Source organism: Watersipora subatra, chromosome 1, assembly GCF_963576615.1.
Source record: "Watersipora subatra chromosome 1, tzWatSuba1.1, whole genome shotgun sequence".
Classification (NCBI taxonomy): Eukaryota; Metazoa; Bryozoa; class Gymnolaemata; order Cheilostomatida; family Watersiporidae; genus Watersipora; species Watersipora subatra.
In genome coordinates, this window is record NC_088708.1 from 65,960,162 (window position 1) to 65,983,745 (window position 23,584).

General features: G+C 34.1%; 1 protein-coding gene across 1 annotated transcript; it reads right to left on the reverse strand.

Moving 5' to 3' along the window:
- Positions 1-5,385: 5,385 nt before the first annotated feature.
- LOC137385932 (ATP-dependent Clp protease proteolytic subunit 1-like) lies at positions 5,386-18,006 on the reverse strand. Its single transcript, XM_068072553.1, has 5 exons — positions 17,939-18,006; positions 15,189-15,362; positions 13,636-13,920; positions 10,442-10,562; positions 5,386-5,519 (listed from the first exon to the last, which is right to left on the reverse strand). The coding sequence occupies exons 1-5, from the start codon at positions 17,975-17,977 to the stop codon at positions 5,443-5,445; spliced, it is 696 nt and encodes a 231-aa protein (XP_067928654.1). The 5' UTR covers positions 17,978-18,006; the 3' UTR covers positions 5,386-5,442.
- Positions 18,007-23,584: the final 5,578 nt, after the last annotated feature.

Genomic DNA, 23,584 nt, shown 5'->3' on the forward strand with positions numbered 1-23,584 from the left:
TCTTTCTCTATATCCTTCCTAATACCATCCCTGATCTTTCTCTATATCCTTCCTAATATCATCCCTGATCTTTTTGTATATCCTTCCTAATACCATCCCTGATCTTTCTCTATATCCTTTCTAATACCATCCCTGATCTTTCTCTATATCCTTCCTAATACCATCCCTGATCTTTCTCTATATCCTTCCTAATACCATCCCTGATCTTTCTCTATATCCTTCCTAATACCATCCCTGATATTTCTTCATGTTCCCCCTATTACCCTATCTCACATTCTTTAAAACCTAAACCATAAAATTTAAATTGTGAATCGAGAACTAGAAGCACCTTTAGGCCACCACTGTTTTCTGGTAACTCATAACATAAGAGCATCTGTAAGGTTGACTTCCAAGGTCATACTATCCATTCTTAATAACATAATGGCAGCTCATTAAAACAATGATTAAACTCATGTGTTACTCATGGAGCCTACATGTTTATCGATGAGAATCATTCTCTGGCTGTACAAAGTTGTTATTGTAGTCAGCAGCTCATCGTTTCCAGGTCTTCGTATCATGCAATGGGCAGCAGTATTGTGAAAACTATAGTCTTGCCTCGCAGGAACAGCAACTGCCTTTCTTAATAAACTTCCCTGTAAAATATCTGAGCTTTATTTTGTTGAATAAAGTTATTTTTAAATATTAACAATGCAGAGTATTTTTTATGAAATAGAATATACTGAGCATGCTTGAGCGGTCATGAACATACCCGAACATGCCCAAACATGCTTGAACATGCCCAAACATGCCCAAACATACCCGAACATGCCTGAACATGCCCGAACATGCCCGAACTTGTTCACTTGATGCTTTGCTACTCCTTGCACTATCTTCACCATCTTTTCTTTTTTACTCATTTATATTTTCAAGATTTTTTCATCCTAAATATCACTCACTTTTATGTGATTGCTTATAACTATCTCAAGTAGTATCTTGTCGCTGATATGAAAGTCGCTTGCCATCAAATCCAACAGACAAAAAGAAAAACAAGTCTTAGACTTCCTGTTTGTTACACTATCAATTCCATGTTGTGTCCTTCAACTAGCAGCTGTTAACCTTTAACTTGTTAACCAGCGTTTCATCGATCAAAGCATTCAGCTCAGTTTCTTACAGTGTTAGCAGGTCAATGTACATAAACTATATTTACCAATGGCCGATTTAAAATCTTTCCAATGTTGTATGCCATCTCTTTGGTAGAGTAACAAACTTTATTGTCTAAACCTCACCTCTTGCTGAAAAGTGGCACCTGTAAAGACAACTTCGGCGTAACATTTATGTTGATGTATAAGTATCTTTTTAATATGATTATCTATCATTGGCTTCCTGAGTAATTATATGCCCACACACATGCACACATATATGCACACATATATATGTGACTACATGTATCTATCTTCTATATATATATATTTCTCGAAGTTTGTCATATGTGTATTTTACTTTGTAGGATTTGTAGGATTGATTGTCTGGCTATAGATCTTAAAATCTTGGAATAAATATTCCGTACCGAGGAAGATTCGATCTCGGACCCTGCCGTTCACCAGTCTGACACCTTACCCACTAGACTACAGAATTCGCATTGCTAGCTTGCTAATATAAGTCATTATATGAGAGCAAATATCTAACCGCTTTGCGTAGGATGCGGGTCATAGCATAACGTCACAAAAAGCTGTTCACTCACGTTATTAAACTGGCTATTAGCGAGCAACTCTCACTACTTCTCATTGTTTATAAGACAAAACACTTTTCTCATGATATGTAGTTTGAAAGTTAGAATGGCAAATGTTGTTATATGATAAATACAAATCAATTTTCTGTCCAAAGACTTTTCTATTACCTGGGTAACGCCGTTTGTCACAGCTAGTATATGTATATATACATATATGTATGTATATATACATACATATATGTGTGTATAATATGACAGTGACACATGACAGTTATACATATAATGATTATATTTTAAATACATAAAGATAAAAAAATATAATATATAGTAATATGCAATATACTTATAACACGTAAGACATTCCAGGTTTGTTACTTACCATCAATAAGTTTGAACTTTTACCTGCTATGCAAACTCACCATTGTAATATCCATCTAAACATTTTTATCATATTAGAAATGCCATGTATTATTGCGGTAATGGTCTAGCAGAATCTTTTGAAATGAGCAGAAGAGTAGGACGCATAGACTATGAATCAAAATGACAGTGTAGTTTTGTTAAGTCACATGTCTATGGAAGCCACAGGTGATTAAGTGTTTGTCCTTAATTATCCTGAAAAAACCAATGCAATTCTTATTGCCATAGTTGGATTTGCTTAATAAAAATTGCTAATATTATAATAAAGCAATTTAACATTTTAGCTTCAATTCGGTTAACCTTACTAATATGTACATGTATGTAATTGATCTGTTGACCTTAGGTCAATGTGGATTTACATGTAAATGATTTGGTCTAGCTAAGAACGTTAAAATGGACAAACGGTTAACATCACGTTGTTATTAGTAGAGTTAATACCATGTTGTTATTTGTAGTGTTACTAAATTTTTGAGGTCATTTGTAGCATCAGTTTTCTCACAACTGAATAAAATTCTTATGCATATTTACATGGATAAATAACCAACTATGGTCACTACTAAGTATTTATTGGCGTATGTAAAGAATTTCGTGCTAATTGTTAGGACAGCTAACTAATGAACTGACGGCATTTGAACCTCATAAAAAGTACATGCAAAAGGTAATACCTGAATAGTTATTCAATGCGTAACTGAATATTGAATATTGAACAACTATTGGATAACTATCTCAACATTATTACAACTACTTCAACATCAAAAGTCGGGAGAGCATTTTACTTGAAACTTGGAACCCAAATTTGCAAAATAAATTTCTTTGTAAGCGAGAATCAAATTGTGTAATAAATTTTATTGGTACGTTTGTGGTATTTCATCAATCGTTGTAATACAAAAAAGGGAAGTTGCAGGAGTTGATAAATCTGTTTACCTTGTTCTACAGGCTATAAGACACACCAGATCATAAAGAGCAGCATTAATTAAAATTTCAATATCTGTCATTGTCCACACGGAAGGCACATTGAATTATGAGGGCATTAAGTGAACAGAAGTTGGATAAGTCAGAGCATACTATTAAACTGACGATAGCTTTCAACGACGTTCAACTTTAGGCTAACAAAAAGACTCACTTTTTGGTCTCATGCTTAGATAATTTTCAAGACAAAAATGCCCGTACGCTCACGTGCACACGCGCATGCACTCGCACACGCACACGCACACACACACACCATACACGCGTGTGCACACATTCATTAGTTCATTCCTCATCTACATATCCTTAATTAAAGGTTGACTTGCAACAAAATTCACATTACAGTTATTTGGTATCAAAAGATTCACCATGACTTACTCTGTTGTGTTGTAGGTGCCAAATACGTGGAAAAGTGATTACAAGCTCATAAAAGCTCAAAAACGAAAAGCCGTCATAGATTGGAATCTCTTTATTTCTCTGACGTAGTCATGAAATTTGGTTACCGTCTTGTCACGTGATGTTCTCACGTGAATTGAAAGGCCAATACAAAGCTCAATATAAAACTTATCGTAGCACTAGTTTATGACAAACACTTCGGCTTTTACCGAAGACCCCGTATCAAATATAGATGCTCGCTACTTGACAGTTTTGTTTCGGTTCGGTCTAATTGGCAAGTCGTAATCTGATCATGTGACCCAATACTTTGCAAATAATTTTTGCAGCACTTTTCGATTATCACAAGTGACCAACAGGCTCGTCATGATTATCAGACAATAATATGTACTCCTTCAAGCTGAGGCTAAAAAACTAAACGAATTTTTACAGTAAGTTATAAGATATCACAGCTAAAAGTGAGAGCATTAAAATGACTATAAAATAGATGCGTAAGAACAATAGACATGGTTTTATTGAATGCGTGAAGTATATTTGTGAAATATTTCGACGAATAAGGTTTCATGAAAGTGTAAACAGAAACCATCTAACACAGCTACGTCACATTTTAGCCGTTTTGGAAAGTGAATCCAAACCACAACGGTCTCGTGTGGCTGCGATTAACTGTAACTGTTTGTTTTTCAGCTTTTAAGAGCTTGTAATCACATTCCCACATATTTTGCACCTACCACACAGCAGAGTAAGACATAGTGAATCTTTTCATATCAAATACTGTAATGTGAATTTTGTTGCAAGTCAACCTTTCAAACTTCATCTTTAGTGTCTGAGTTAAACACGTGATTCCACCACTAAGTACTGTAGGCTCGGATCCTTCTCATAATAGTCAGAGTCAGTTTCGCCTGTTATCGGCATGCTCAGTAAAATCTTGAATGACACTAAAGACTGATACTTTAACCAGGCATAAGTGGTGTTTATCAGGGAGTCAGATTCAGTCCGCTAAACATTCTCATGACTGAGCATACATACCACTGAAATATTTGGCATATACTGCTAGCCAAATATCAACTGGTTTTGTGTCTAGTCTGGTACTTCAATTGCAGGCTAATTGTAGTTTTATGTCTATTCTGGTACTTCTATGACAGAGTAACTGTGGTTTTATGTCTATTATGGTACGTCTATTACAGAGTAACTGTGGTTTTATGTCTATTATGGTACTTCTATTACAGAGTAACTATGGTTTTATGTTTATTCTGGTACTTCTATTACAGAGTAACTGTAGTTTTATGTCTATTATAGTACTTCTATTCCAGAGTAACTGTGTTTTTATGTCTATTATGGTACATTTATTACAGAGTTACTATGGTTTTATGTCTATTATAGTACTTCTATTACAGAGTAACTATGGTTTTATGTGTATTCTTTTTAGTAGTTAAACTCTTGCATTCAAGTTTTTTTCAAAATATTTCTTTTCGAAAAGACCCTAAATGTTATTGAGTACTATTACCATTTGTATTTTCATTAAGAATAAGAAATAAATAGCTAATTCGAGCCATCAACATGACATCTAACAAGGTTTTAGGGTTTGAAAATTCTTCCAGAAGGTATGGCGCTGCAAATCGGTCCGATCATGTTAAGCATTTTTTTACTTAATATAGGCTACCTGTTTTTTTCCTGGCTCAGGGTCTCTAAGTCTGTGCTATATTGCAACAATCTGACTTAAAATGCGCCAAATGAATTCTATAGATTTCTGTGGTATGATCTTGAAATAAGGCAATAGAGCAGAGGCACAGATTTAAAGATCTACAGAAGGACTGGATAAAACTATGTTGATGGTAAATGTCGTTGATAAAACCAATTAATCAAAAGGAACAAAACAAACATTTATTTGTGAGAAAGGAATGGCTTGACAAAAGCTTTACAGACATTCAAGGCTCTCCCCTTATCTAGCTGAAGCTGAATTATAAGTAGGCATCCGCCAATCCCATAGCAATAGCTTCTCGTGCTGTCATAGTCATTGATGTCCATGGTAGTATTCCTAAAAGCAATCATCGTAGATCATGTGACCAACTCGAATTGAAAACATCTGTGAATTAAATTTAAATGATAGTTGTTTGACATGCACACAACTTTCATTCTAGGTTGAGCAATTGTTATTTTGACATGTTTAGTGCTTTAAAAACCTTGCTTTGCTTGTAGTATTCTTTTAAATACAAAGAAAATATAATATAATTTCATACTGAGGAATATCATATTATTGTACACTGAGGAATATCATATTATTGTATACTGAGGGATATCATATTATTAGATACTGAGAAATATCATATTATTGTATACTGAGGAATATCATATTATTAGATACTGAGGAACATCATATTATTGTATACTGAGGGATATCATATTATTGTATACTGAGGGATATCATATTATTGTATACTGAGGAATATCATATTATTGTATACTGAAGAATATCATATTATTATATACTGAAAAATATCATATTATTAGATACTGAGGAATATTATATTATTATATACTGAGGAATATCATATTATTATATACTGAGGAATATCATATTATTGTATACTGAGGGATATCATATTATTGCATACTGAGGAATATCATATTATTAGATACTGAGGAACATCATATTATTGTATACTGAGGGATATCATATTATTGTATACTGAGGAATATCATATTATTATATACTGAGGAATCTCATATTATTATATACTGAGGAATATCATATTATTGTATACTGAGGGATATCATATTATTGTATACTGAGGAATATCATATTATTGTATACTGAAGAATATCATATTATTATATACTGAAAAATATCATATTATTAGATACTGAGGAATATTATATTATTATATACTGAGGAATATCATATTATTATATACTGAGGAATATCATATTATTGTATACTGAGGGATATCATATTATTGCATACTGAGGAATATCATATTATTAGATACTGAGGAACATCATATTATTGTATACTGAGGGATATCATATTATTGTATACTGAGGAATATCATATTATTATATACTGAGGAATATCATATTATTATATACTGAGGAATATCATATTATTGTATACTGAGGGATATCATATTATTGCATACTGAGGAATATCACATTATTATATACTGAAGAATATCATATTATTGTATACTGAGGAATATCATATTATTGTATACTGAGGAATATCATATTATTGTATACTGAAGAATATAATATTATTGTATACTGAGGGATATCATATTATTAGATACTGAGGAATATCATATTATTGTATACTGAGGAATATAATATTATTATAACCAGCTGAATTAATAAAACCACTCACTTAACTGATGTTAACACTTCAGTGTGCTGCATTAGCAACAATAAAACAGTCCACAGATTTAATACTCTACTAATTATAGAACATATTTTGCAGCTGCAGAGATTGATAACTTGTCACTTAATCTCTCTTTAGAGATTCCATTCTTTAGATTTGAGCTTACTAATTTATTATGTTTTTCAAGCTTTCTTTTAAAAGTACAAAGCTACATGCATATCTCTGTGAGATAGTTTGTAGGAGCAGTAAATTACAGTATGTTGTCTTCTCTTATATTTCTAAATATTTCTTTGCACTTTTTATGATAAGAAGTGAACTGTTTCTGTACCTATTCGCCTTATTAAGGTTTACGGCTGCTAATAGTGTGTTACAACTAACTGAATCAATGCACTCGTCCTGGTTATCACTATATTCAGGGTTAGTCTTTAGTTAAAAACTAACTTTTTGTCTCCCTTTATTCACAGTGTGAAAAAGAGGTAACTTTATAATATGCACTCATTTCTCATTAGCAACGTTGGGTACAGCAGCAGGAAAAAAGAAGGGCAGAAGCTACTGATACCAGCCTAAAAAATTCCATCTGAAAGATGCTACTATCTCTATAAAGTTTTGATTAAAAGTTCAGTTAAAATGGTGTAGATTTTTGACAAGTAGGCTTAAAATAGCACAATTAAAAGGTAAAATATAAAAATTATTTGCTGAAAAAAGAAATATTTTTATACAACAGTAAGAAAAATAGAAAAAACAATTTAAATAACAAAAATCTTTGCATTCAGCACTTTATATGTCGGTAGGACGTATGATAAAATTAGCAGTAGATAATGTAGGCACTACAGGAACTGGGAGGAGCGGACTAGCCACCCGTGTCAAATGAAATAAAAGAAGAGTTTAAAGGAGCCAAAAATTGTTCCAATTCTTATTTTCTTCTGTGATTCACTAATATCTAAACCATATATACTGCATGTTGACCACTATAACTTACTACTATCTGTACCATAAACACTGTTTGTTGTCCACTATAACTTACTAATATCTGTATCATATACACTGTTTGTTGTCCACTATAACTTACTAATATCCGCACCATATACACTGCATGCTGACCACTATAACTTACTAATATCTGCACCATAAACACTGCATGTTGACCACTATAACTTACTAATATCTGTACCATATACAATGTATGCTGACCACTATAACTTACTAATATCTGCACCATATACAATGCATGTTGACCACTATAACTTATCACTAGAAATTCTCTGTCATACAGCCCACGATCTGATAATGGAGTAAATGATAATGGGAAAACGAAAGGGTAGTGCTGGTTGTTGAAAAAGTAGTTGTCAGCAGGAATTGACAGAGTATAGTGTAAATGAGAATTGTTCGAGATGATGTAAAATAAATTTGAGGGAGCACGACTTCAAAGAGGAAATTTTAGTAATCTAGGAATTTGACAGGGGAACTTGTTGGCACTTATGACATAGTTGTATCTGAGCATTGTATGTAATGAAATGTTTCTCATTACATCCAGTACACGTGAGTTGTGATATGTTGTTGTCAAGTCTGCCTAGAAAGTTGTTACGCAGTTCTTGAAAATCAGGACAATCTAAAGATTGAAAATGAGGAAGGTGATGAAGGGGGGCAGCATTGGGAGGAGCAATATTGTTTTGTGCAATATTTTCATGGTCAATGATGTCCATAAAATCATGATCATCATCTAGAAATAAAAGGGCTGCCAAGTTCATGTCATTTACATCGCCTACAACATCTACTAAAGAATTCTCTGAATCAGATGAGTTGTTGTTATTAATTTGAGTAGTGTGTTGTTGAACATTAGCATTTGATGTTGATGGTTGCTGTGAGGACCTATTTATCCTCCTATTGAGCCGTAATAATTGAGAGACACGTGGACGGCCACTGCGTCGGCCACGACGTGGTGTTCTGGGAAGTTGTGTGTCCATGGTAGTTATTAAGTTGTTTTGAAATTAAATTCAAAAAGTCAATTATACAAAACAAAAGGTTGCAAAAAATTCACACCTAATCTAATACTATCTCAAACCTATGTTTTACAACAATAAAATGAATATTAATTAAAGCTGTAGGCCTAACCTACTGTAATGTATGTAATTTAACAACAGCAATAAGGAAATATGTTTATTATATCTCTGAAATGCAATATTAGAAGTAAAATGACAAGCTGCTGTGTAATATACACAGTTTGAAAGTTGGTTGTGTTGAATGTAGAATGGTTTTGATAGCGATCTAGCAAAAAGCAAGTATGAGCGTTCACATGTCTGGAGGTTTTCTGCAAACTGGAGCAAAATAAAAAAAAATTTTCATCATAAAGGGACGTTGTAGTTTGGCCCTAGCTTGTACATAAGATGTAAAGAATTTTGGCTAACCTTTTAAATAATTTAATGAAACTTTCGGTAATTGGGAAAAAACATAGGCTGATAGACTGTGTATCACAATTTCGTACCTGTAAATCGGTCTACGTCTCAAATGCTCTACGTTTATTACAGAAACCTTTGGACAAATAAATTTGATTAATTATTCTTATGAAAATTTTATAAAATCAAATAATTATTCTTATAATTAAATCTATTTGCAAGATATTAAAAACGAAAAAATGTTAGAAACCTTTGGCAATTACACAATGCTATAGATTGGCGAAATGAGCACGTTTTTCTCATGAAATGCGCCCTTCTTAATAGTTCTACTATCTGTCGCATGGCTTTATTGGCGTATCGTTGGCCGGTCCTAATTTTGAATAAAAAAGCTGGTCAAGTTTTTTATTACGAATTTCAGCCAAATTAATCTGTCTATTTGTGTATAATCCGATCAGATGGGTAAGTTGTAGGATATTGCCAACAATTTTCAAAGACTGGGTAACATATTTAAATAGGTTTATATGTGTTTTGTAACGTTATTATACTTAAACGACTCCATTGAAAAATGGTTAAGTTTGTTGATGAGATTTCGGTACAAGGGTTTGCGAAGGTGTTGATGAACAATTTTCATGAGTTGTGTGCACATGCATTTATCATAAATCTCTTAAACAATCGCATTGCTCATGTTTGGTCATGGGATTAAAAACTAGTAAACTAGTAGAAAACTTATCTTTGTTGCTTTAACTCCTTGCTAAACATTTGACATAAAAATTACAGCTGCGTGTCGCCAACAATTGTTTAAATCAAGATTAGCCAAGTGCCAGAAATCTTGGAAAGTTTGATTGTTTGAGCTAGAAATCTTAAGTTGATGAGATCTGATGATGATGAAACATAAGTAGTCATGCTGATTAATTTATTACTAGTACAGCTCGTATCAAAGCGTTTCATCTGATTTGTGTTGATATCAGTTGAGTTTATCATAAGCAGATATTTAAAGAGCATCTTTAAAGTGAACTAACTAACTTTTAATTAATATACAATCTGGGCTAGTGCATTTTTGGTAATGCTGCCTACTAACACCATTTCTTTTTTTTACCGTTTCTTTCCTTAAACATTGTTAGGATTTTCATTTCCAAATTTCAAGAATAATGCTTTCATATTATGCGGCTTCGAATATTGAGGCTTCAACTGACTTGGCAAGATACTTACCTAAACCACGAATGTTTGCCTGAGGGTTGCACGCAGCAATGTACTCTAGTCTTAACAACTCCAGCAATCCTTTCTCTTCATCGACCTCATTTGCAAGTAGAGACATTGTATCGTCTCCCCCCTGTGATAAACAATTATGGTTAACAACTAGAGATAGAGTAAAAGCACTCATGAACTCGCAGTATATAAATGGCTTAAATCGTTTAGACGACTTGCCATTCAATTGGCAACTTTGAATTTATCAATAGGCTCCTGTACATACATACAGCGTAAACTTCAAGCATAATGTGATATATATAGGTAAGGTATGTCACAGTTCAGGTAAGATATGCCATGGTGTGTCACCAGTCAGGTAAGGTATGCCATGATGTGTCACAATTCAGCTAAGGTATGCATGGTGTGTCACAGTTCAGCTAAGGTATGCCATGGTGTGTCACAATTCAGCTACTGTAAGGTATGCCATGGTGTGTCACAATTCAGCTAAGGTATGCCATGGTGTGTCACAATTCAGCTAAGGTATGCATGGTGTGTCACAGTTCAGCTAAGGTATGCATGGTGTGTCACAATTCAGCTAAGGTATGCATGGTGTGTCACAATTCAGCTAAGGTATGCATGGTGTGTCACAGTTCAGCTACTGTAAGGTATGCCATGGTGTGTCACAATTCAGCTAAGGTATGCATGGTGTGTCACAGTTCAGGTAAGATATGCCATGGTGTGTCACAATTCAGGTAAGTACGCCATAATGTCTCACATATTAGGTAAGACATCATGCACTAATACATGTACGATCGCTTTTTTTGTACCAGTACACTGATTAGCTACTGGCAGTGCTGATTCCGCGCATAATTGTTTGTTATCCTAAAAAGTAGGGCAGATCACAGAATGAAGAGCTACCACGGACTCGCTCAGTTTAAAAGTTACTTTGTCATCTTGATTCATCTTTACAGCTAGAATTTAGTTATATCAGCTTGTAAGACTGAGGATTTATGGAGTTGATGGCTGCAGGAGGCTTACATCAGGTTCAGAGCTCATATTAAATTACGAGAATTAAGTCTATTCTGAATGAAGTTACAAGGCTGGTGGAAGCGGTGGCTGGTGGAAGCGGTGGCTCGTGGAAGCTGTGACTGGTGGAAAAGGTGGCTGGTGAAAGCGGTGGCCGGTAGAAGCGGTGGTTAGTGGATGCGGTGGCTGGTAGAAGCGGTGGCTGGTGGATGCGGTGGCTGGTGGAAGCCGTGGCTGGTGGAAAAGCTGGCTGGTGAAAGCGGTGGCTGGTAGAACCGGTGGCTGGTGGAAGCGGTGGCTAGTGGATGCGGTGGCTGGTTGAAGCGGTGGCTAGTAAAAGCGGTGGCTGGTGAAAGCAGTGGCTGGTGAAAGCGGTGGCTGGTGGAAGCGGTGGCTGGTGGAAGCAGTGGCTTGTGGAAGCAGCGCCGAGTGCCTTGCTCTCCTTGCTAGCTAAGCTACTGTTGCACCAGTTGTAACGACAGTGTTTTGGTGGCACAGCACGCTGCATAGCAACAACGGGTAAGATAACCAGGATGCTTAAACAGCCTTAGGGCTGTAGCTCTACAGCACAGGAATTATCCCTCATGTGACAACTCCTGATATCAAGTCTAGAGTACCTTGACAAAGTTTACGCAAAAGTTAGAACAGGATGTAATGAGTAATAAGAAGTGGAAAACCCTAAAACTATTTCCTGTGAGACTCAGGCAATGTGATTGGCTGAAGCTCAAGCTTAGGCTCACAACGAATAACCTCAAGAGGAGGTGGGGGGGGTTGTGGGAGGGAGGTCTGGCGTACACAGCTCATCATAATAATGTTTGTTATAAAATTCAAAAGTTTTACTAGTAAGCTTGTATCTTTTATTTTGTACTAAAGTTTTACTAAAATAATAAGTTTTACTAATAATATTACAACATTTTCTGTTATAACTTGCCACAGGCAAACTTTGCATGACTTTTCATCAAATTACTGTCAAAATGCAAACATCTTTTTTTAGTTTGTGTTCTTCAGTTTGTACACAATCAATTTTTTTAGTTCAAGAGGTGACTTGATTGCTCAACATTGTTTTAATGTCTTTTGAGTTTAATTGTATAGTGATAATTTGGACTTCTTGTTATGATTAACCTGTTTGCTATGACAGCATATCACGGCTGACACTTGAGTTTAATATATTCTCTCATAATGGTTTTGAATTTGCTGTTAATTTTGCAACAATTGCTAAGCTTGACTTTCCGAGTCAATAGTACTGCATTTATTATTTGCTAATGAAAAATCTTTTAAACAAATCTGCACTATAAAAGAAATAATTAGGTTTTACTATATAATAGTCATAATACGCTTCCTGATTTTAGCTACTTTTTAAGGCTTTGAAGAAACAACAAAATTAACGTTTATTTATGCTACGAAGCTAACAAGGCAGCTGTGGGTCTAGTAAAACGCGTGATGCGAAAAGTTTGAGAAAACTCAACAAACTAGAAAGATGCGTGAGAGTCAAACTTGGCCCAAAATGCATTAAAACTAGCTAAAAACACTCTAAAATTTATTAGAAATTGTCAGGAGTCATATTCACACATGCTTAAAAGAACTTTGACCTGTATTAGCTTGAAAATAATTTAAACTTGAAAAAAAATTACTGGTTTGTTGAGATATTACTTAAAATGCATCTGGTAAGCCTTTGGAAGCAATGTTATGACGACATGGCATGATTTTAGCCATCACGAAGCGTCACGCAGTTCATCACGCAATTCATTATGCATCAAACATTTTACTAAACCCGAGGCAGCTGTGGTGTGAGGACTACCACTCTGTGCTGCTGTGTGGCACATCAGCAGTTTGATCCTCATTATGGGACATCAAAAACGGTCTCTGGTTTCAAACTGCTTTTGTGCGCCAATATGCATTGGTGATGCTACCAGCTTGCTTATTGGCTGACTTCACCATCCGGCATCCATTCTGCTAGTTGGAGTCCTCATAGTAGCTCTCCCAGCTTTTCAAAAAATTTTGTCAAATAAATAATAAACCCTAAACTCAGTTTAAATATTCAAATAAGTAATTTTTAACTAACTAAATTAAACATATCTAAATTTTAATTGATTTAATTTTAAATCAAATTAATTTAATTAATTTAATTAAAATCATTTGCATTCATCATTATTTCCAGAAATCATACTATTAGAAGTAAAACATTCACTTACCATTGGTAATATCCAAGGTCCAATAGTAACTTTTGTATTTGTTCCAAGGCGCCGATGTCCAGTAGTTCCAGTTGCAGCTATCAATGATACGAGGCTTCCACATTCACCATAACAATGAGTTTGGACTACGCTTGTTGGTTGTACCTGTCTTATAGCATTTCTGATAGTAAGGCATGCCCAAGGGCCACAGCTCGGGCTGTTAATGTATATAGTTATGAATGGGCGGCGCTGTTGTCCAAGAAGAAACACCTTGGAAGCAATAAGTGTGGCATCTTCGTCACTGATCTTAAAAAAATATCATGGCTAAGTTATATTAGTCTATGATTACTAGCAGTCTGCAGTGTCACAGATGCAACAGATTTGTGAAGTAGGTGAAGTAGTACTACCTAACTAGCATTCCTTGGCATCTAGTTTAACACCACTGCTCTGTCAGTGTACTACTTAACTCGAGCACCTGTGGCTACTTTATCATTGTTGTCTAGCTATAGATTTGGTAAGTCATGTGATCAACTTTTAACACTAAGAGCATAGAATGCAAATTTGCTACATGTAGCTAGCTCAAGCTATCAAACCATTTTAATCAAGGACAGTTTTATGCTCTACATTTAACGTGCGAGTGTAGAGAGCATTATAAATTCTAATAATGCGCTAGACCATCAAACCTTGACATATCACTTCTACAAATATAAAATCTATGGCATAAAATTTAACAAGCATAATATAAGTTATGGTATGAAACTTAAGCAAGTATTTGCCTCAGTAAAAATTTTTATTTCTAACATACTGTTTTGAATTTCTCAAAACTTCAGTTTTGTATGTTTAAAGTGATTAGCTGGTGGAAATTAAAAATGTAAATTAAGCTAAAAGAAGATCTAAAATTAAGTTAATTTAAACTGTATTTAGTGTAGGTTGGAGTAAGTTAAGCTACATACATGCATCTCTGTCACTTTATCTACCACAAAACCAAGCTTAGGCATTGCTATACCCACAGTTTGTGTTTTACGGTTGTTTGCAAACACATCAGACCAGCTCCAAGGTTACACAGGGATACATAATGTCCTGATCTCACACATCTCTCCATCCCAAGTCATTTTTACTTGCTAACTTTTCCTTCGTATTGTTCTAACTTAATACAAAAGCGCTAAAGTATAGTAAATAGATAACAAATAGGGCATAGACGGTTTCTTCTACGGTGCACAATGTAGTCGCACAAACATACGCTACATATTTCATCAAAGAATAAAAGGTCATTCGAGGCCTCGAAAAAAAGATTCAGGAAGAATCTGTCTGGTTCCTGAAAATCAGCCTTTTAAACATCCATCTGCGGGTATCTGATTAAACATGAGAGAAATCTCAGCCACAATCAACGCTAGTAACCTTTAATTTACTCTTTTATTTTTTAAACAATAGTTTGCCAACCAACGATCTACTTTCAGAAATGCTTTGGTACACTCCCAAGTTTCCAAGTTACCAGTGTAGAGATGCTTGTTACACAAGTACTAAAACATTCTACATGTATGCCAATGAGTAGTTAATGATATTCTTGCACTTACATGTCCTGTTATAAACATAATGGCATTTCTAGAAAATGTGGTTTGACACATTGAAGGTGGAAAATAAAGCTGTCGGTTGGTCTGATGAAGTCCTTTCGACAGTGTATGATTGACTAATGATTTACCAGCTAGTCGGATTGGTATGTTTGACCCATGAGTAGTTCGGCAACTCGCCTAAATTAATAAAAGCGAGTTTCAATAGAGTTACCAACAGTAACAATAAAAGGAATGCATCAACACATATTCACAGTTTTTGTTGTTCTAACAGGAGGCTAAGATTGGCTTTCAAATAGTAAGTACATTTCCACATGATGATGGGTGGGGAATTTTATAAACAATTTTATGAGCGAACTATGCAGTGTTCATTTGTTTGCAATATTGTGAATATATGTGAAAATATATGTGAAGAACAAGTGGTGTGCTGTAACCAAAATAATTATTAACAATTCATTTGCAGGGCTGATGCAATTTCTTTCAACAAGCTGAGTGAGTCACAGCTAATAGCACTCACATGTACACATATCCCATTCGTTAGTTAAACCTCGTAACCCCTTATTGACATAAATTTCTACTTGCTAAAACATAATTTTATTTTAGCAAGACAAACAGAATATGCCAATTATTAAGGGGACATTATTATTGAATGCTGTAAAATAAAAATCGAAACTCTCAACCATATGAATCATACACTACAGACCCCTGATACAGCTAATTCCTTACACATGACTTTGTATAGTGACTTCAGAGCAGGTTTTGTTGCAAATATCCTGCATATCCCTGTAAATCTGTCTCAATGATAGTCTGAACTGCCTGACTGCTCCATAGAGGTATCGGCCCATAACGAAATATTACATAATAGCAGATAACCATTAAAATCTTTATAATAATAGTGGATGTGGTCGTATCTTATTATACCGTGACTTCGGACAGACATCTCGATCTGTTCCAAGCCACCGTTAGAGGTTGAAAAAATTGCATCATTTGGGATAAACTGACAGCATTCTGCTGAGAAGACCAGTACTCTATCACCTGCACCAATTGACTGCCTTCCAGTATTTTAGAATAATTGTATGTATAGTTATTACAGCTGACAATCTTTCATGACACAAAGTACTGCTAGGGTACTAGTGTGATACAATAAAAAGAGTAGATGTTAAAAGGTTCTACAAGGTTCCTCCCTAAATTAACGCTGGCTAACGAATCTTGTCAAGGGTGCACTTAGGCTGAAAACCTTGTTTATAAATCAGCTGTAAAACATAGCAGTATTCGAATAATATAAATATTACCTATTAGCCAATTTGCAAATGACTGAAGACCATAGATTTTGACATCATCTACATATTTACAAGTTGGTGACAGCTCTTTCTTTTTATAAACCTTCATAATTGATGAATGAGAAATAATTTATGTATGGTTGATGCATTGAAATAAGTGATAATCATTGGACAGATTACAATCTTTATTTTAATTCATTTTATCTATAATCAGTTTCATTTTAGATTCATTTTATCTATAATCAGTTTTATTCTAGATTCACTTTATCTATAATCAGTTTCATTTTAGATTCATTTTATCTATAATCAGTTTTATTTTAAATTCATTTTATCTATAATAAGTTTCATTTTGGATTAATTTTTATCTACAATCAGTTTTATTTTAAATTCATTTTATTTATAATAAGTTTCATTTTGGATTCATTTTGTCTACAATCAGTTTTATTTTAAATTCATTTTATCTATAATAAGTTTCATTTTGGATTCATTTTATCTACAATCAGTTTTATTTTAAATTCATTTTATCTATAATAAGTTTCATTTTGGATTCATTTTATCTATAATGAGTCTTATTTTAGATTCATTTTAGATATCTCACGGATTCATTGTAAATACAAGCTAATTTTTGTTTACTGATCCAACTCTGTAATATTACAAGATTACCACCTTTTAAAGTACGCTTGTTCAACTCACTTATTAATTCCTAATTACAGTCTTTTATTGTTTTTTCTTTTTGGTATGTAATGAAAAACATCATTTTTTTGATGATTGCCTATGACAATAAAAAATTATACTGCATATACTTTTGATTCAATATCAAGTCGCCAGAAAAAAATACCCATATAGAATCCAAAGCTTTTTATATTGTATCACATAAGCTGTTATTTTAAATGTCTCAACTTTTACGAAATCCCAGAATTCTGAACATTAAGTTAATGAAATGACTAAAATGTTGACCAATAAGGAGCTTGAACCCATGACATTCAGCTTATTAGACTGACTCTCCAATCAACTGAGCTAATCAGCCACCTTTGCAAGCATCAGCATAATTATGCCAATCAGAGGAGGAAGATTGCTTTGTGACAAGAAAAGTGAACATATGAACAGATAGACAGACAGACAGACGGACAATGGCTAATCATAATAATATAGTCGATAACTCTAAGAAAAACAAACTCCTTCTTGAACCTCTCTATGATCAATGGTGTCCTATGGTGTCACAAGATCGTTATATTTTGAATTAATCAAAAACTTAACTAGAAACAGCAAAGTTATGAAAAACATAAAAATAATCTTGCTTTCTAATTTAAGTGAACCATCTACTTTGGGCTTAACTTTTAATATTTAATGATAATACAGCACTTTTTGGGTTTAATGCTTGATTTAAAAATGGCTGATGGCGATATGTAAAGCATATACATAGACATATAGTTCATAGATATGTGCAGACCCGAATGATTACAGTTTAAAACTTACTAGTAACCAGCGTACACTTGCACCCAATCTGCCAGCCATTGCAAGGCTTAGCAACTGTCAAATTTCAGGACCTGCAAACAATACATCCTCAATAATATTTATCATATAAATACAGCAAGTGTTCTACTCGCTGACCCTTCACTCTGGTGATACCTGCTCAGAGATTCCACTACTACTACTAGTCTTTGTCAAAATGAACCAAGTGGAGAAAATTTGTGGCAGTGATTCCATCAACCATATAGGCATTATAGAATGTGACACAAAACAACTAATTTGTATAGCATGTTGGCAGAGTTTCATTTTTTAAAAACCTTTCTAAGAGAATCAGTTTACCTACTTCTACTATTATACATGGTAGTTTGCATGTTCATAACTAATCAAATCCCTTACATTTTGAATAATATTTTATCAACAAAAAATCTACTTTTAGAGAAATGCTCTAGTACATTCTGGAATTCTCATGACACTGTAGTAGAGACGCCTGCTACACTTGCATTGTCGCATTCTATTTCTATAAATATATGATAAATATATTTTTACACTTACATTTCCTGTTATGAACATAAGATCTTCTTCACCCCGTAACAAACTAACAGCTCAATTCTAAAGGTTCTCAAGTCTGTTGTCTTAGACTAAATGTTATAACACATACGTTCTGTATATCTTTATGCTATGTCCTGATGTCTATGAAAGTTTCTGTCAATAACAATGATGAGACTAGGCTGTATGCAACCATAAACCGTACCAATATTGACATAATTGTTTTCAATCATTAAATTCTCCCAAATATCACACCCTAAGAGGACAAGTTTGAAACTGATAGCAAAGGTGGTGGTGATGGTGAAGGCAACGACTGCAGTACACACTTCGCCCTAGCTACCATAGATAAGTGACTTCAAGGGCTAAATGGCTGAAAACAGCAAAAACTGAGAGTCATGATTGGATAGTCATGTCAGCATTAGGTTATTTTTACCAATTGCTGACATGCCAATACAAGATAAACAATATAATGCAACGTTCCATAGAGATACCCAGCCATAATTATAATGGCATTATAAAATAGACATAGAGCTACTACTACACTAGCCATTAATTTAGCACACCTCAATCATGACATAACATCTATAGCCTTAGAAACTAAAACTCCATAGAAGTGATAAAGATAACCATAATACAACAATAAGATTTTCCATAGAATGAGAGATATCACAGCGCTAGTGGTGAAGGAGATCAACTACCAGTTGTAACAACACAAGGTGTTGAGCCACAGGTGGCTTCAATATGTATACAAGATAAATGATAGCTACCACTTCATTCAGATTGTTTATAATGAAAATTAGCTTCATTTAAAATTTAATTAAAGTGAAAGTAAACACATAATTTTAAGAATGTTTTATATGATCGGTAATGCAACATACGACGTTAATTGAATGGGAAAACAAAATTTTAGCAGATATTTTTACTAGTTTAGCAAGTTCAAAGTTGAAAATATATTTTGGTGCATTTACCTCGAACCATCACTGAGTCTTAATTTAGCCGTCTCCGGTAACTTATTCCTTAGTGGGATAACGTCTAACGCATTTGAATTTTTTTGCTTAGCCACAATCAGTTAGTTACAGTGCGTAGATGTCTCTTTGCTAGTTGCGAATCTGACACTAGAAGTCGTGGCATAACTTCTTTTAGAGTGCCTGTGTCTCAGTCACCAAATTTAGTGAGTATAAATAAATGAGTATTTATCTGTTGTAAGAAATAATTTATATTTTGCTAAACGTAGTAAATTACACAAAACAAAAGGGTAAAAGTTGGCCTTCGTCAGTAAATTGTGTTTACTTTCCCTTTAACTCGTCTAAGCTGAACCTTGTAGATACAAGCAGGTCACCTGATCGTAGACCGTAGTAACAACTTTTTATCAACTGTAGAAGCACTTAGCATAGCACAATATTTTTTGAACTGAATATCATTTTAAAGCGTCAAACCTGTAGCATTCAATAAAATAAAACAGAAATCAAACAGAGTAAATAGATTTTTTTTACTCTTTCCAAGAAGTAATGTTTTAGAGGTAACTGAAGAAACATAATGATTGTAGTACACAGAGTCTGATAGAGTGTGTATATTTGTTATGAATAGAAAAACAGATAGTTTTAGTGTAAAACTCCTGTGATGAAAAGAAGTCTTCTAGCTTTGTCTTTTTTTAACCTCATTACCAAGAATTCTAATCAGTGTGTCATTAGAAACTGAGGCTCTGTCAGCAGCCAGTTTTCATTTTTCTTTCGATTAGAAGCACTTTTGGTATTTTAGTAATATTGAAGGAAATAATAGTCTAACTTATTTAAAACTGTGAAATTATCCTGAAAACATATTATACACAAAGTAACCAAAATTCTGTAGTTTTATGTAAACTAAAAATATAAAAAAACAAAGAGAAACAGAGCAGCCAATATTATTCAGACGCATGATCAGATGGGACAACAATAACTCAAATCATTTCAGGCTCCAAAGTGTTAAAAGGATTCACAGATTTGTCACTGTGAGCAAGCAAGTAATATTGATACAATAATTTTTAATTATTGATTCAAAATGTAACTTTTGAATCAATGTTAAATGATCAACAAGTGTTGTATACAGGCGTGTTGTATACAGGTATACTGTACAGTATGCCTGGTACAGTATACAAGTGCAGTATGGAAGTCAACACTTTTTATTTTTGTGATACAGTAGCAGTAGTTTTGAATGTTCAAACTTTCACACAATCACAAAATTCTGCACATGCAATTAATTAACGAGTCAGCCATGACACTCCGCTTATTAGACGAATGTTCTAACCAACTGAACTAATTATCCACCTTCCTAAACCACAGAATAATTGTACATTTTAGAGCTTAAAGATAGCAATGAGCATGCCGATGAACAACAGCCAATAATAATAGATATTGAAGGTTCTTTTTTAGATGTAAGCAGAACAAGGATTGACTTATTTCCTTACTAACTGTAAAATTTTTGCAATAGCAGTAATCAGTAATAGAGGTAATTCGCAATACTTCGCACCTTTAGAGTATTATTAGAAATAAAACTATTGACATAAATCGTAGAGGAAAATTGTGAGTCATAGAGGTAACTTGAAATATCTCCTACTTATTCCTTTTTGCCAACTATTAAGTTATCCTACTTATGCCATAGACCTATTTAAAATATATCCTACCTTTAGAAGCCTGGTGGGAAATTGAGCTATGAGAAACTGTAAATAGACCAAAGATAATATTTATAAAAATAGAGCATGCACAAAGTATCTTTGGAATTTTTTAAGGAATGTAGTAATCATACAAAAAACTAATTGTTTTTACATGTGTTGGAAGCAAATGTATGAAATAAAGTTTCTCTGCTAGGCGAAGTCGAGGTGAGTGGAAGTTTGAGTAAGTAACTAAAGACGTCTACCAACATTTGTAACATAGCGGCAGTAGCTATGTGTACCCCACCAGTGATGCACAGTATTTCTCTTGCTTGTAACACTACTAGACATAGAGAGCGGTATTACAGAAGATGAATGTTAATTGTTGCACACAATACCAAACGCTAAATCTTTAAAATGTCAGCTATTATCTCTCTCCAAGTACCATGTCCTGTAAGGACCTAGGCAATCATGTTCTCCCTTCCTATAATAATGACTTTTCTTGGCAGGTTTCAACAGTCGTTTGCTATTGCCTTCTGTTGGGTGTTTTATTGACACCCTTTCTAGCTAACTGGGCGTTGGCTCAAAGAGAAGCGCTTCTGCCCTTTGTCAAGTTTTGTTTTTAGCCTTTTATAGTTGCTAGCCACCCTCCTCAAGCTCGCTGGAGCGCAGATGGGGAGCTGGTTTATTGACCTATTATACCACCTGCTTTATATGCATTTCATGATCCTAAAGGGCGATCAGGAACTATATAGAGATGATTTAAAACTCCGCTTTATGTCCACCTGGTTGAATGGCCTTGTCCACCAATGCTGTCTTAATCTTGCTTACTAATTAATCTAATTACTATTTTTCCTCGATTGTTTTCGTTTCAAGTCTGGTGAAATGATAAATTTTCTTTCAGCTGCCTATATCTATCAACTTTATACCTGAGCTTCCCAGTTGCAAGTCTTCTTTGTATAAACTTTTGTTTTTTTGTTTATGACACCATGTGGCAACACCCTTTTATTTTTTGTTGTGGTACTCGTGTAAAACATTTTGTGTGTGAAAGAAAATTCTTACTTAACCGGACCCGCTTTGAAAAAACTATTGTTAAGGCTAGCTACAAGTACATGTAGTTATAAATAGGCAAATAGGAAAAAAGTGAAATTAAAGATTAATTTACACAAAATTCATGTACATTTAATCAGAAGGTATCATATCTTTTTGTCATTCGCAAAGGTTTTTTGATGTTTGAGGTAACCTGGTTGCTACAGTGCTTCAAGATTAAAACCAAAAAACTTTGACAGCGATTCAAATGCTCAAAAGAAAAATACGTGCAAAATGATGTCACAAGTTGGTATTGCTGCGGTAGTTGATATCGGCTACTACTATACGTATCTTTTCAAGTTAAAGCGATGCGCGTCTCTATTCTGTCGGTCTCTTTGCAACTAAAGACAACATGATCGCATTTCGCTTGATCTGAGCATTTTAACCGCGATCAAGTTTTTATTAATTTTAATCTTGAAACATCTTGGCAATTTGATCACTTCAAATATCAAACATCGAAATCTATCGCAAATGATAAAAAAAACACTGATACTTTCTGATAAAATTTGCTGAGAATTTTGTGCAAGTTCATTATTAATAGTGGGTGTTTAGTCAATGTTAGCGACTCCCATCATGTGCAAAGCAAGTAATGTGTTTGCAGTATGAGGAAGAGTCAAGCCACTGGAATGGTATGTTATCTGTTGTACCAGCCTCACAAATGAAGCCTTCACTGTAACAACAATGAGATTATAATCTATATTCCATATCGATTGTCAGGGCAATTAAAATGAAAAAATTGCGATACAATTATAAATTTAAGAAACTTTTGGGATATTTCAGATAAATAAGTGGCAGAGGACATGATGAACGTTTTGCGTCAGAGCTTCTCGCGACTGGTGAGTGCTTATTTCTTTGATCTACAGACACAATATACACTTACCAACTCTGTATGGTTGATGACAATAAACTAGATCAATAGTTTTTGTTCTATTTAACTAACTCCAGCAAGGATCTATGGTGAAGTCAGCAAATACACAATTTGTAGGTTTGAGAGCCATGTTTAATTTTGTATGAAAGTTTTGCCTGTATGTATTAGCTATATATTTTCTAACTTTTGTTGTTTTAGAAAGCCGTTCATTTAGATAATTGAAACACCCTCCATAGGCATTACACCAGAGTTATGGGGAACTAAGGCTTAATTTTTCAACTTAGGTCACTTATTAAAAAGTTTGATCCAATTTTTAAGGAAAATGATAAAACAACTCAGCCGTAATTGTTTGAAACCCTTGAATAAAAAATATTTTAGCGCTTCAAGAAACACTTTTAAGCTAATTAATTGTGTAGACAATTATTAAAGGTTTATTTCTAATGTAACTGCACCAAATTGCCACTATTGTCAGCAGAACCATGCCATGCACCATGTCTGTTGAATATGTTTTACAGGCGCGCCA

What these genes read in the sequence shown, in the direction of transcription:
- LOC137385932 (XM_068072553.1), bottom strand. Translation starts at nt 17,977, where the DNA reads ATGGCTGGCAGATTGGGTGCAAGTGTACGCTGGTTACTA. An exon ending in CAAGTGTACGCTGGTTACTA is followed by an intron (nt 15,363 to 17,938) that starts GTAAGTTTTAAA and finishes TTATTAATTTAG; the next exon opens with GCGAGTTGCCGAACTACTCA. An exon ending in GACCTTGGATATTACCAATG is followed by an intron (nt 10,563 to 13,635) that starts GTAAGTGAATGT and finishes TGTTTATCACAG; the next exon opens with GGGGGAGACGATACAATGTC.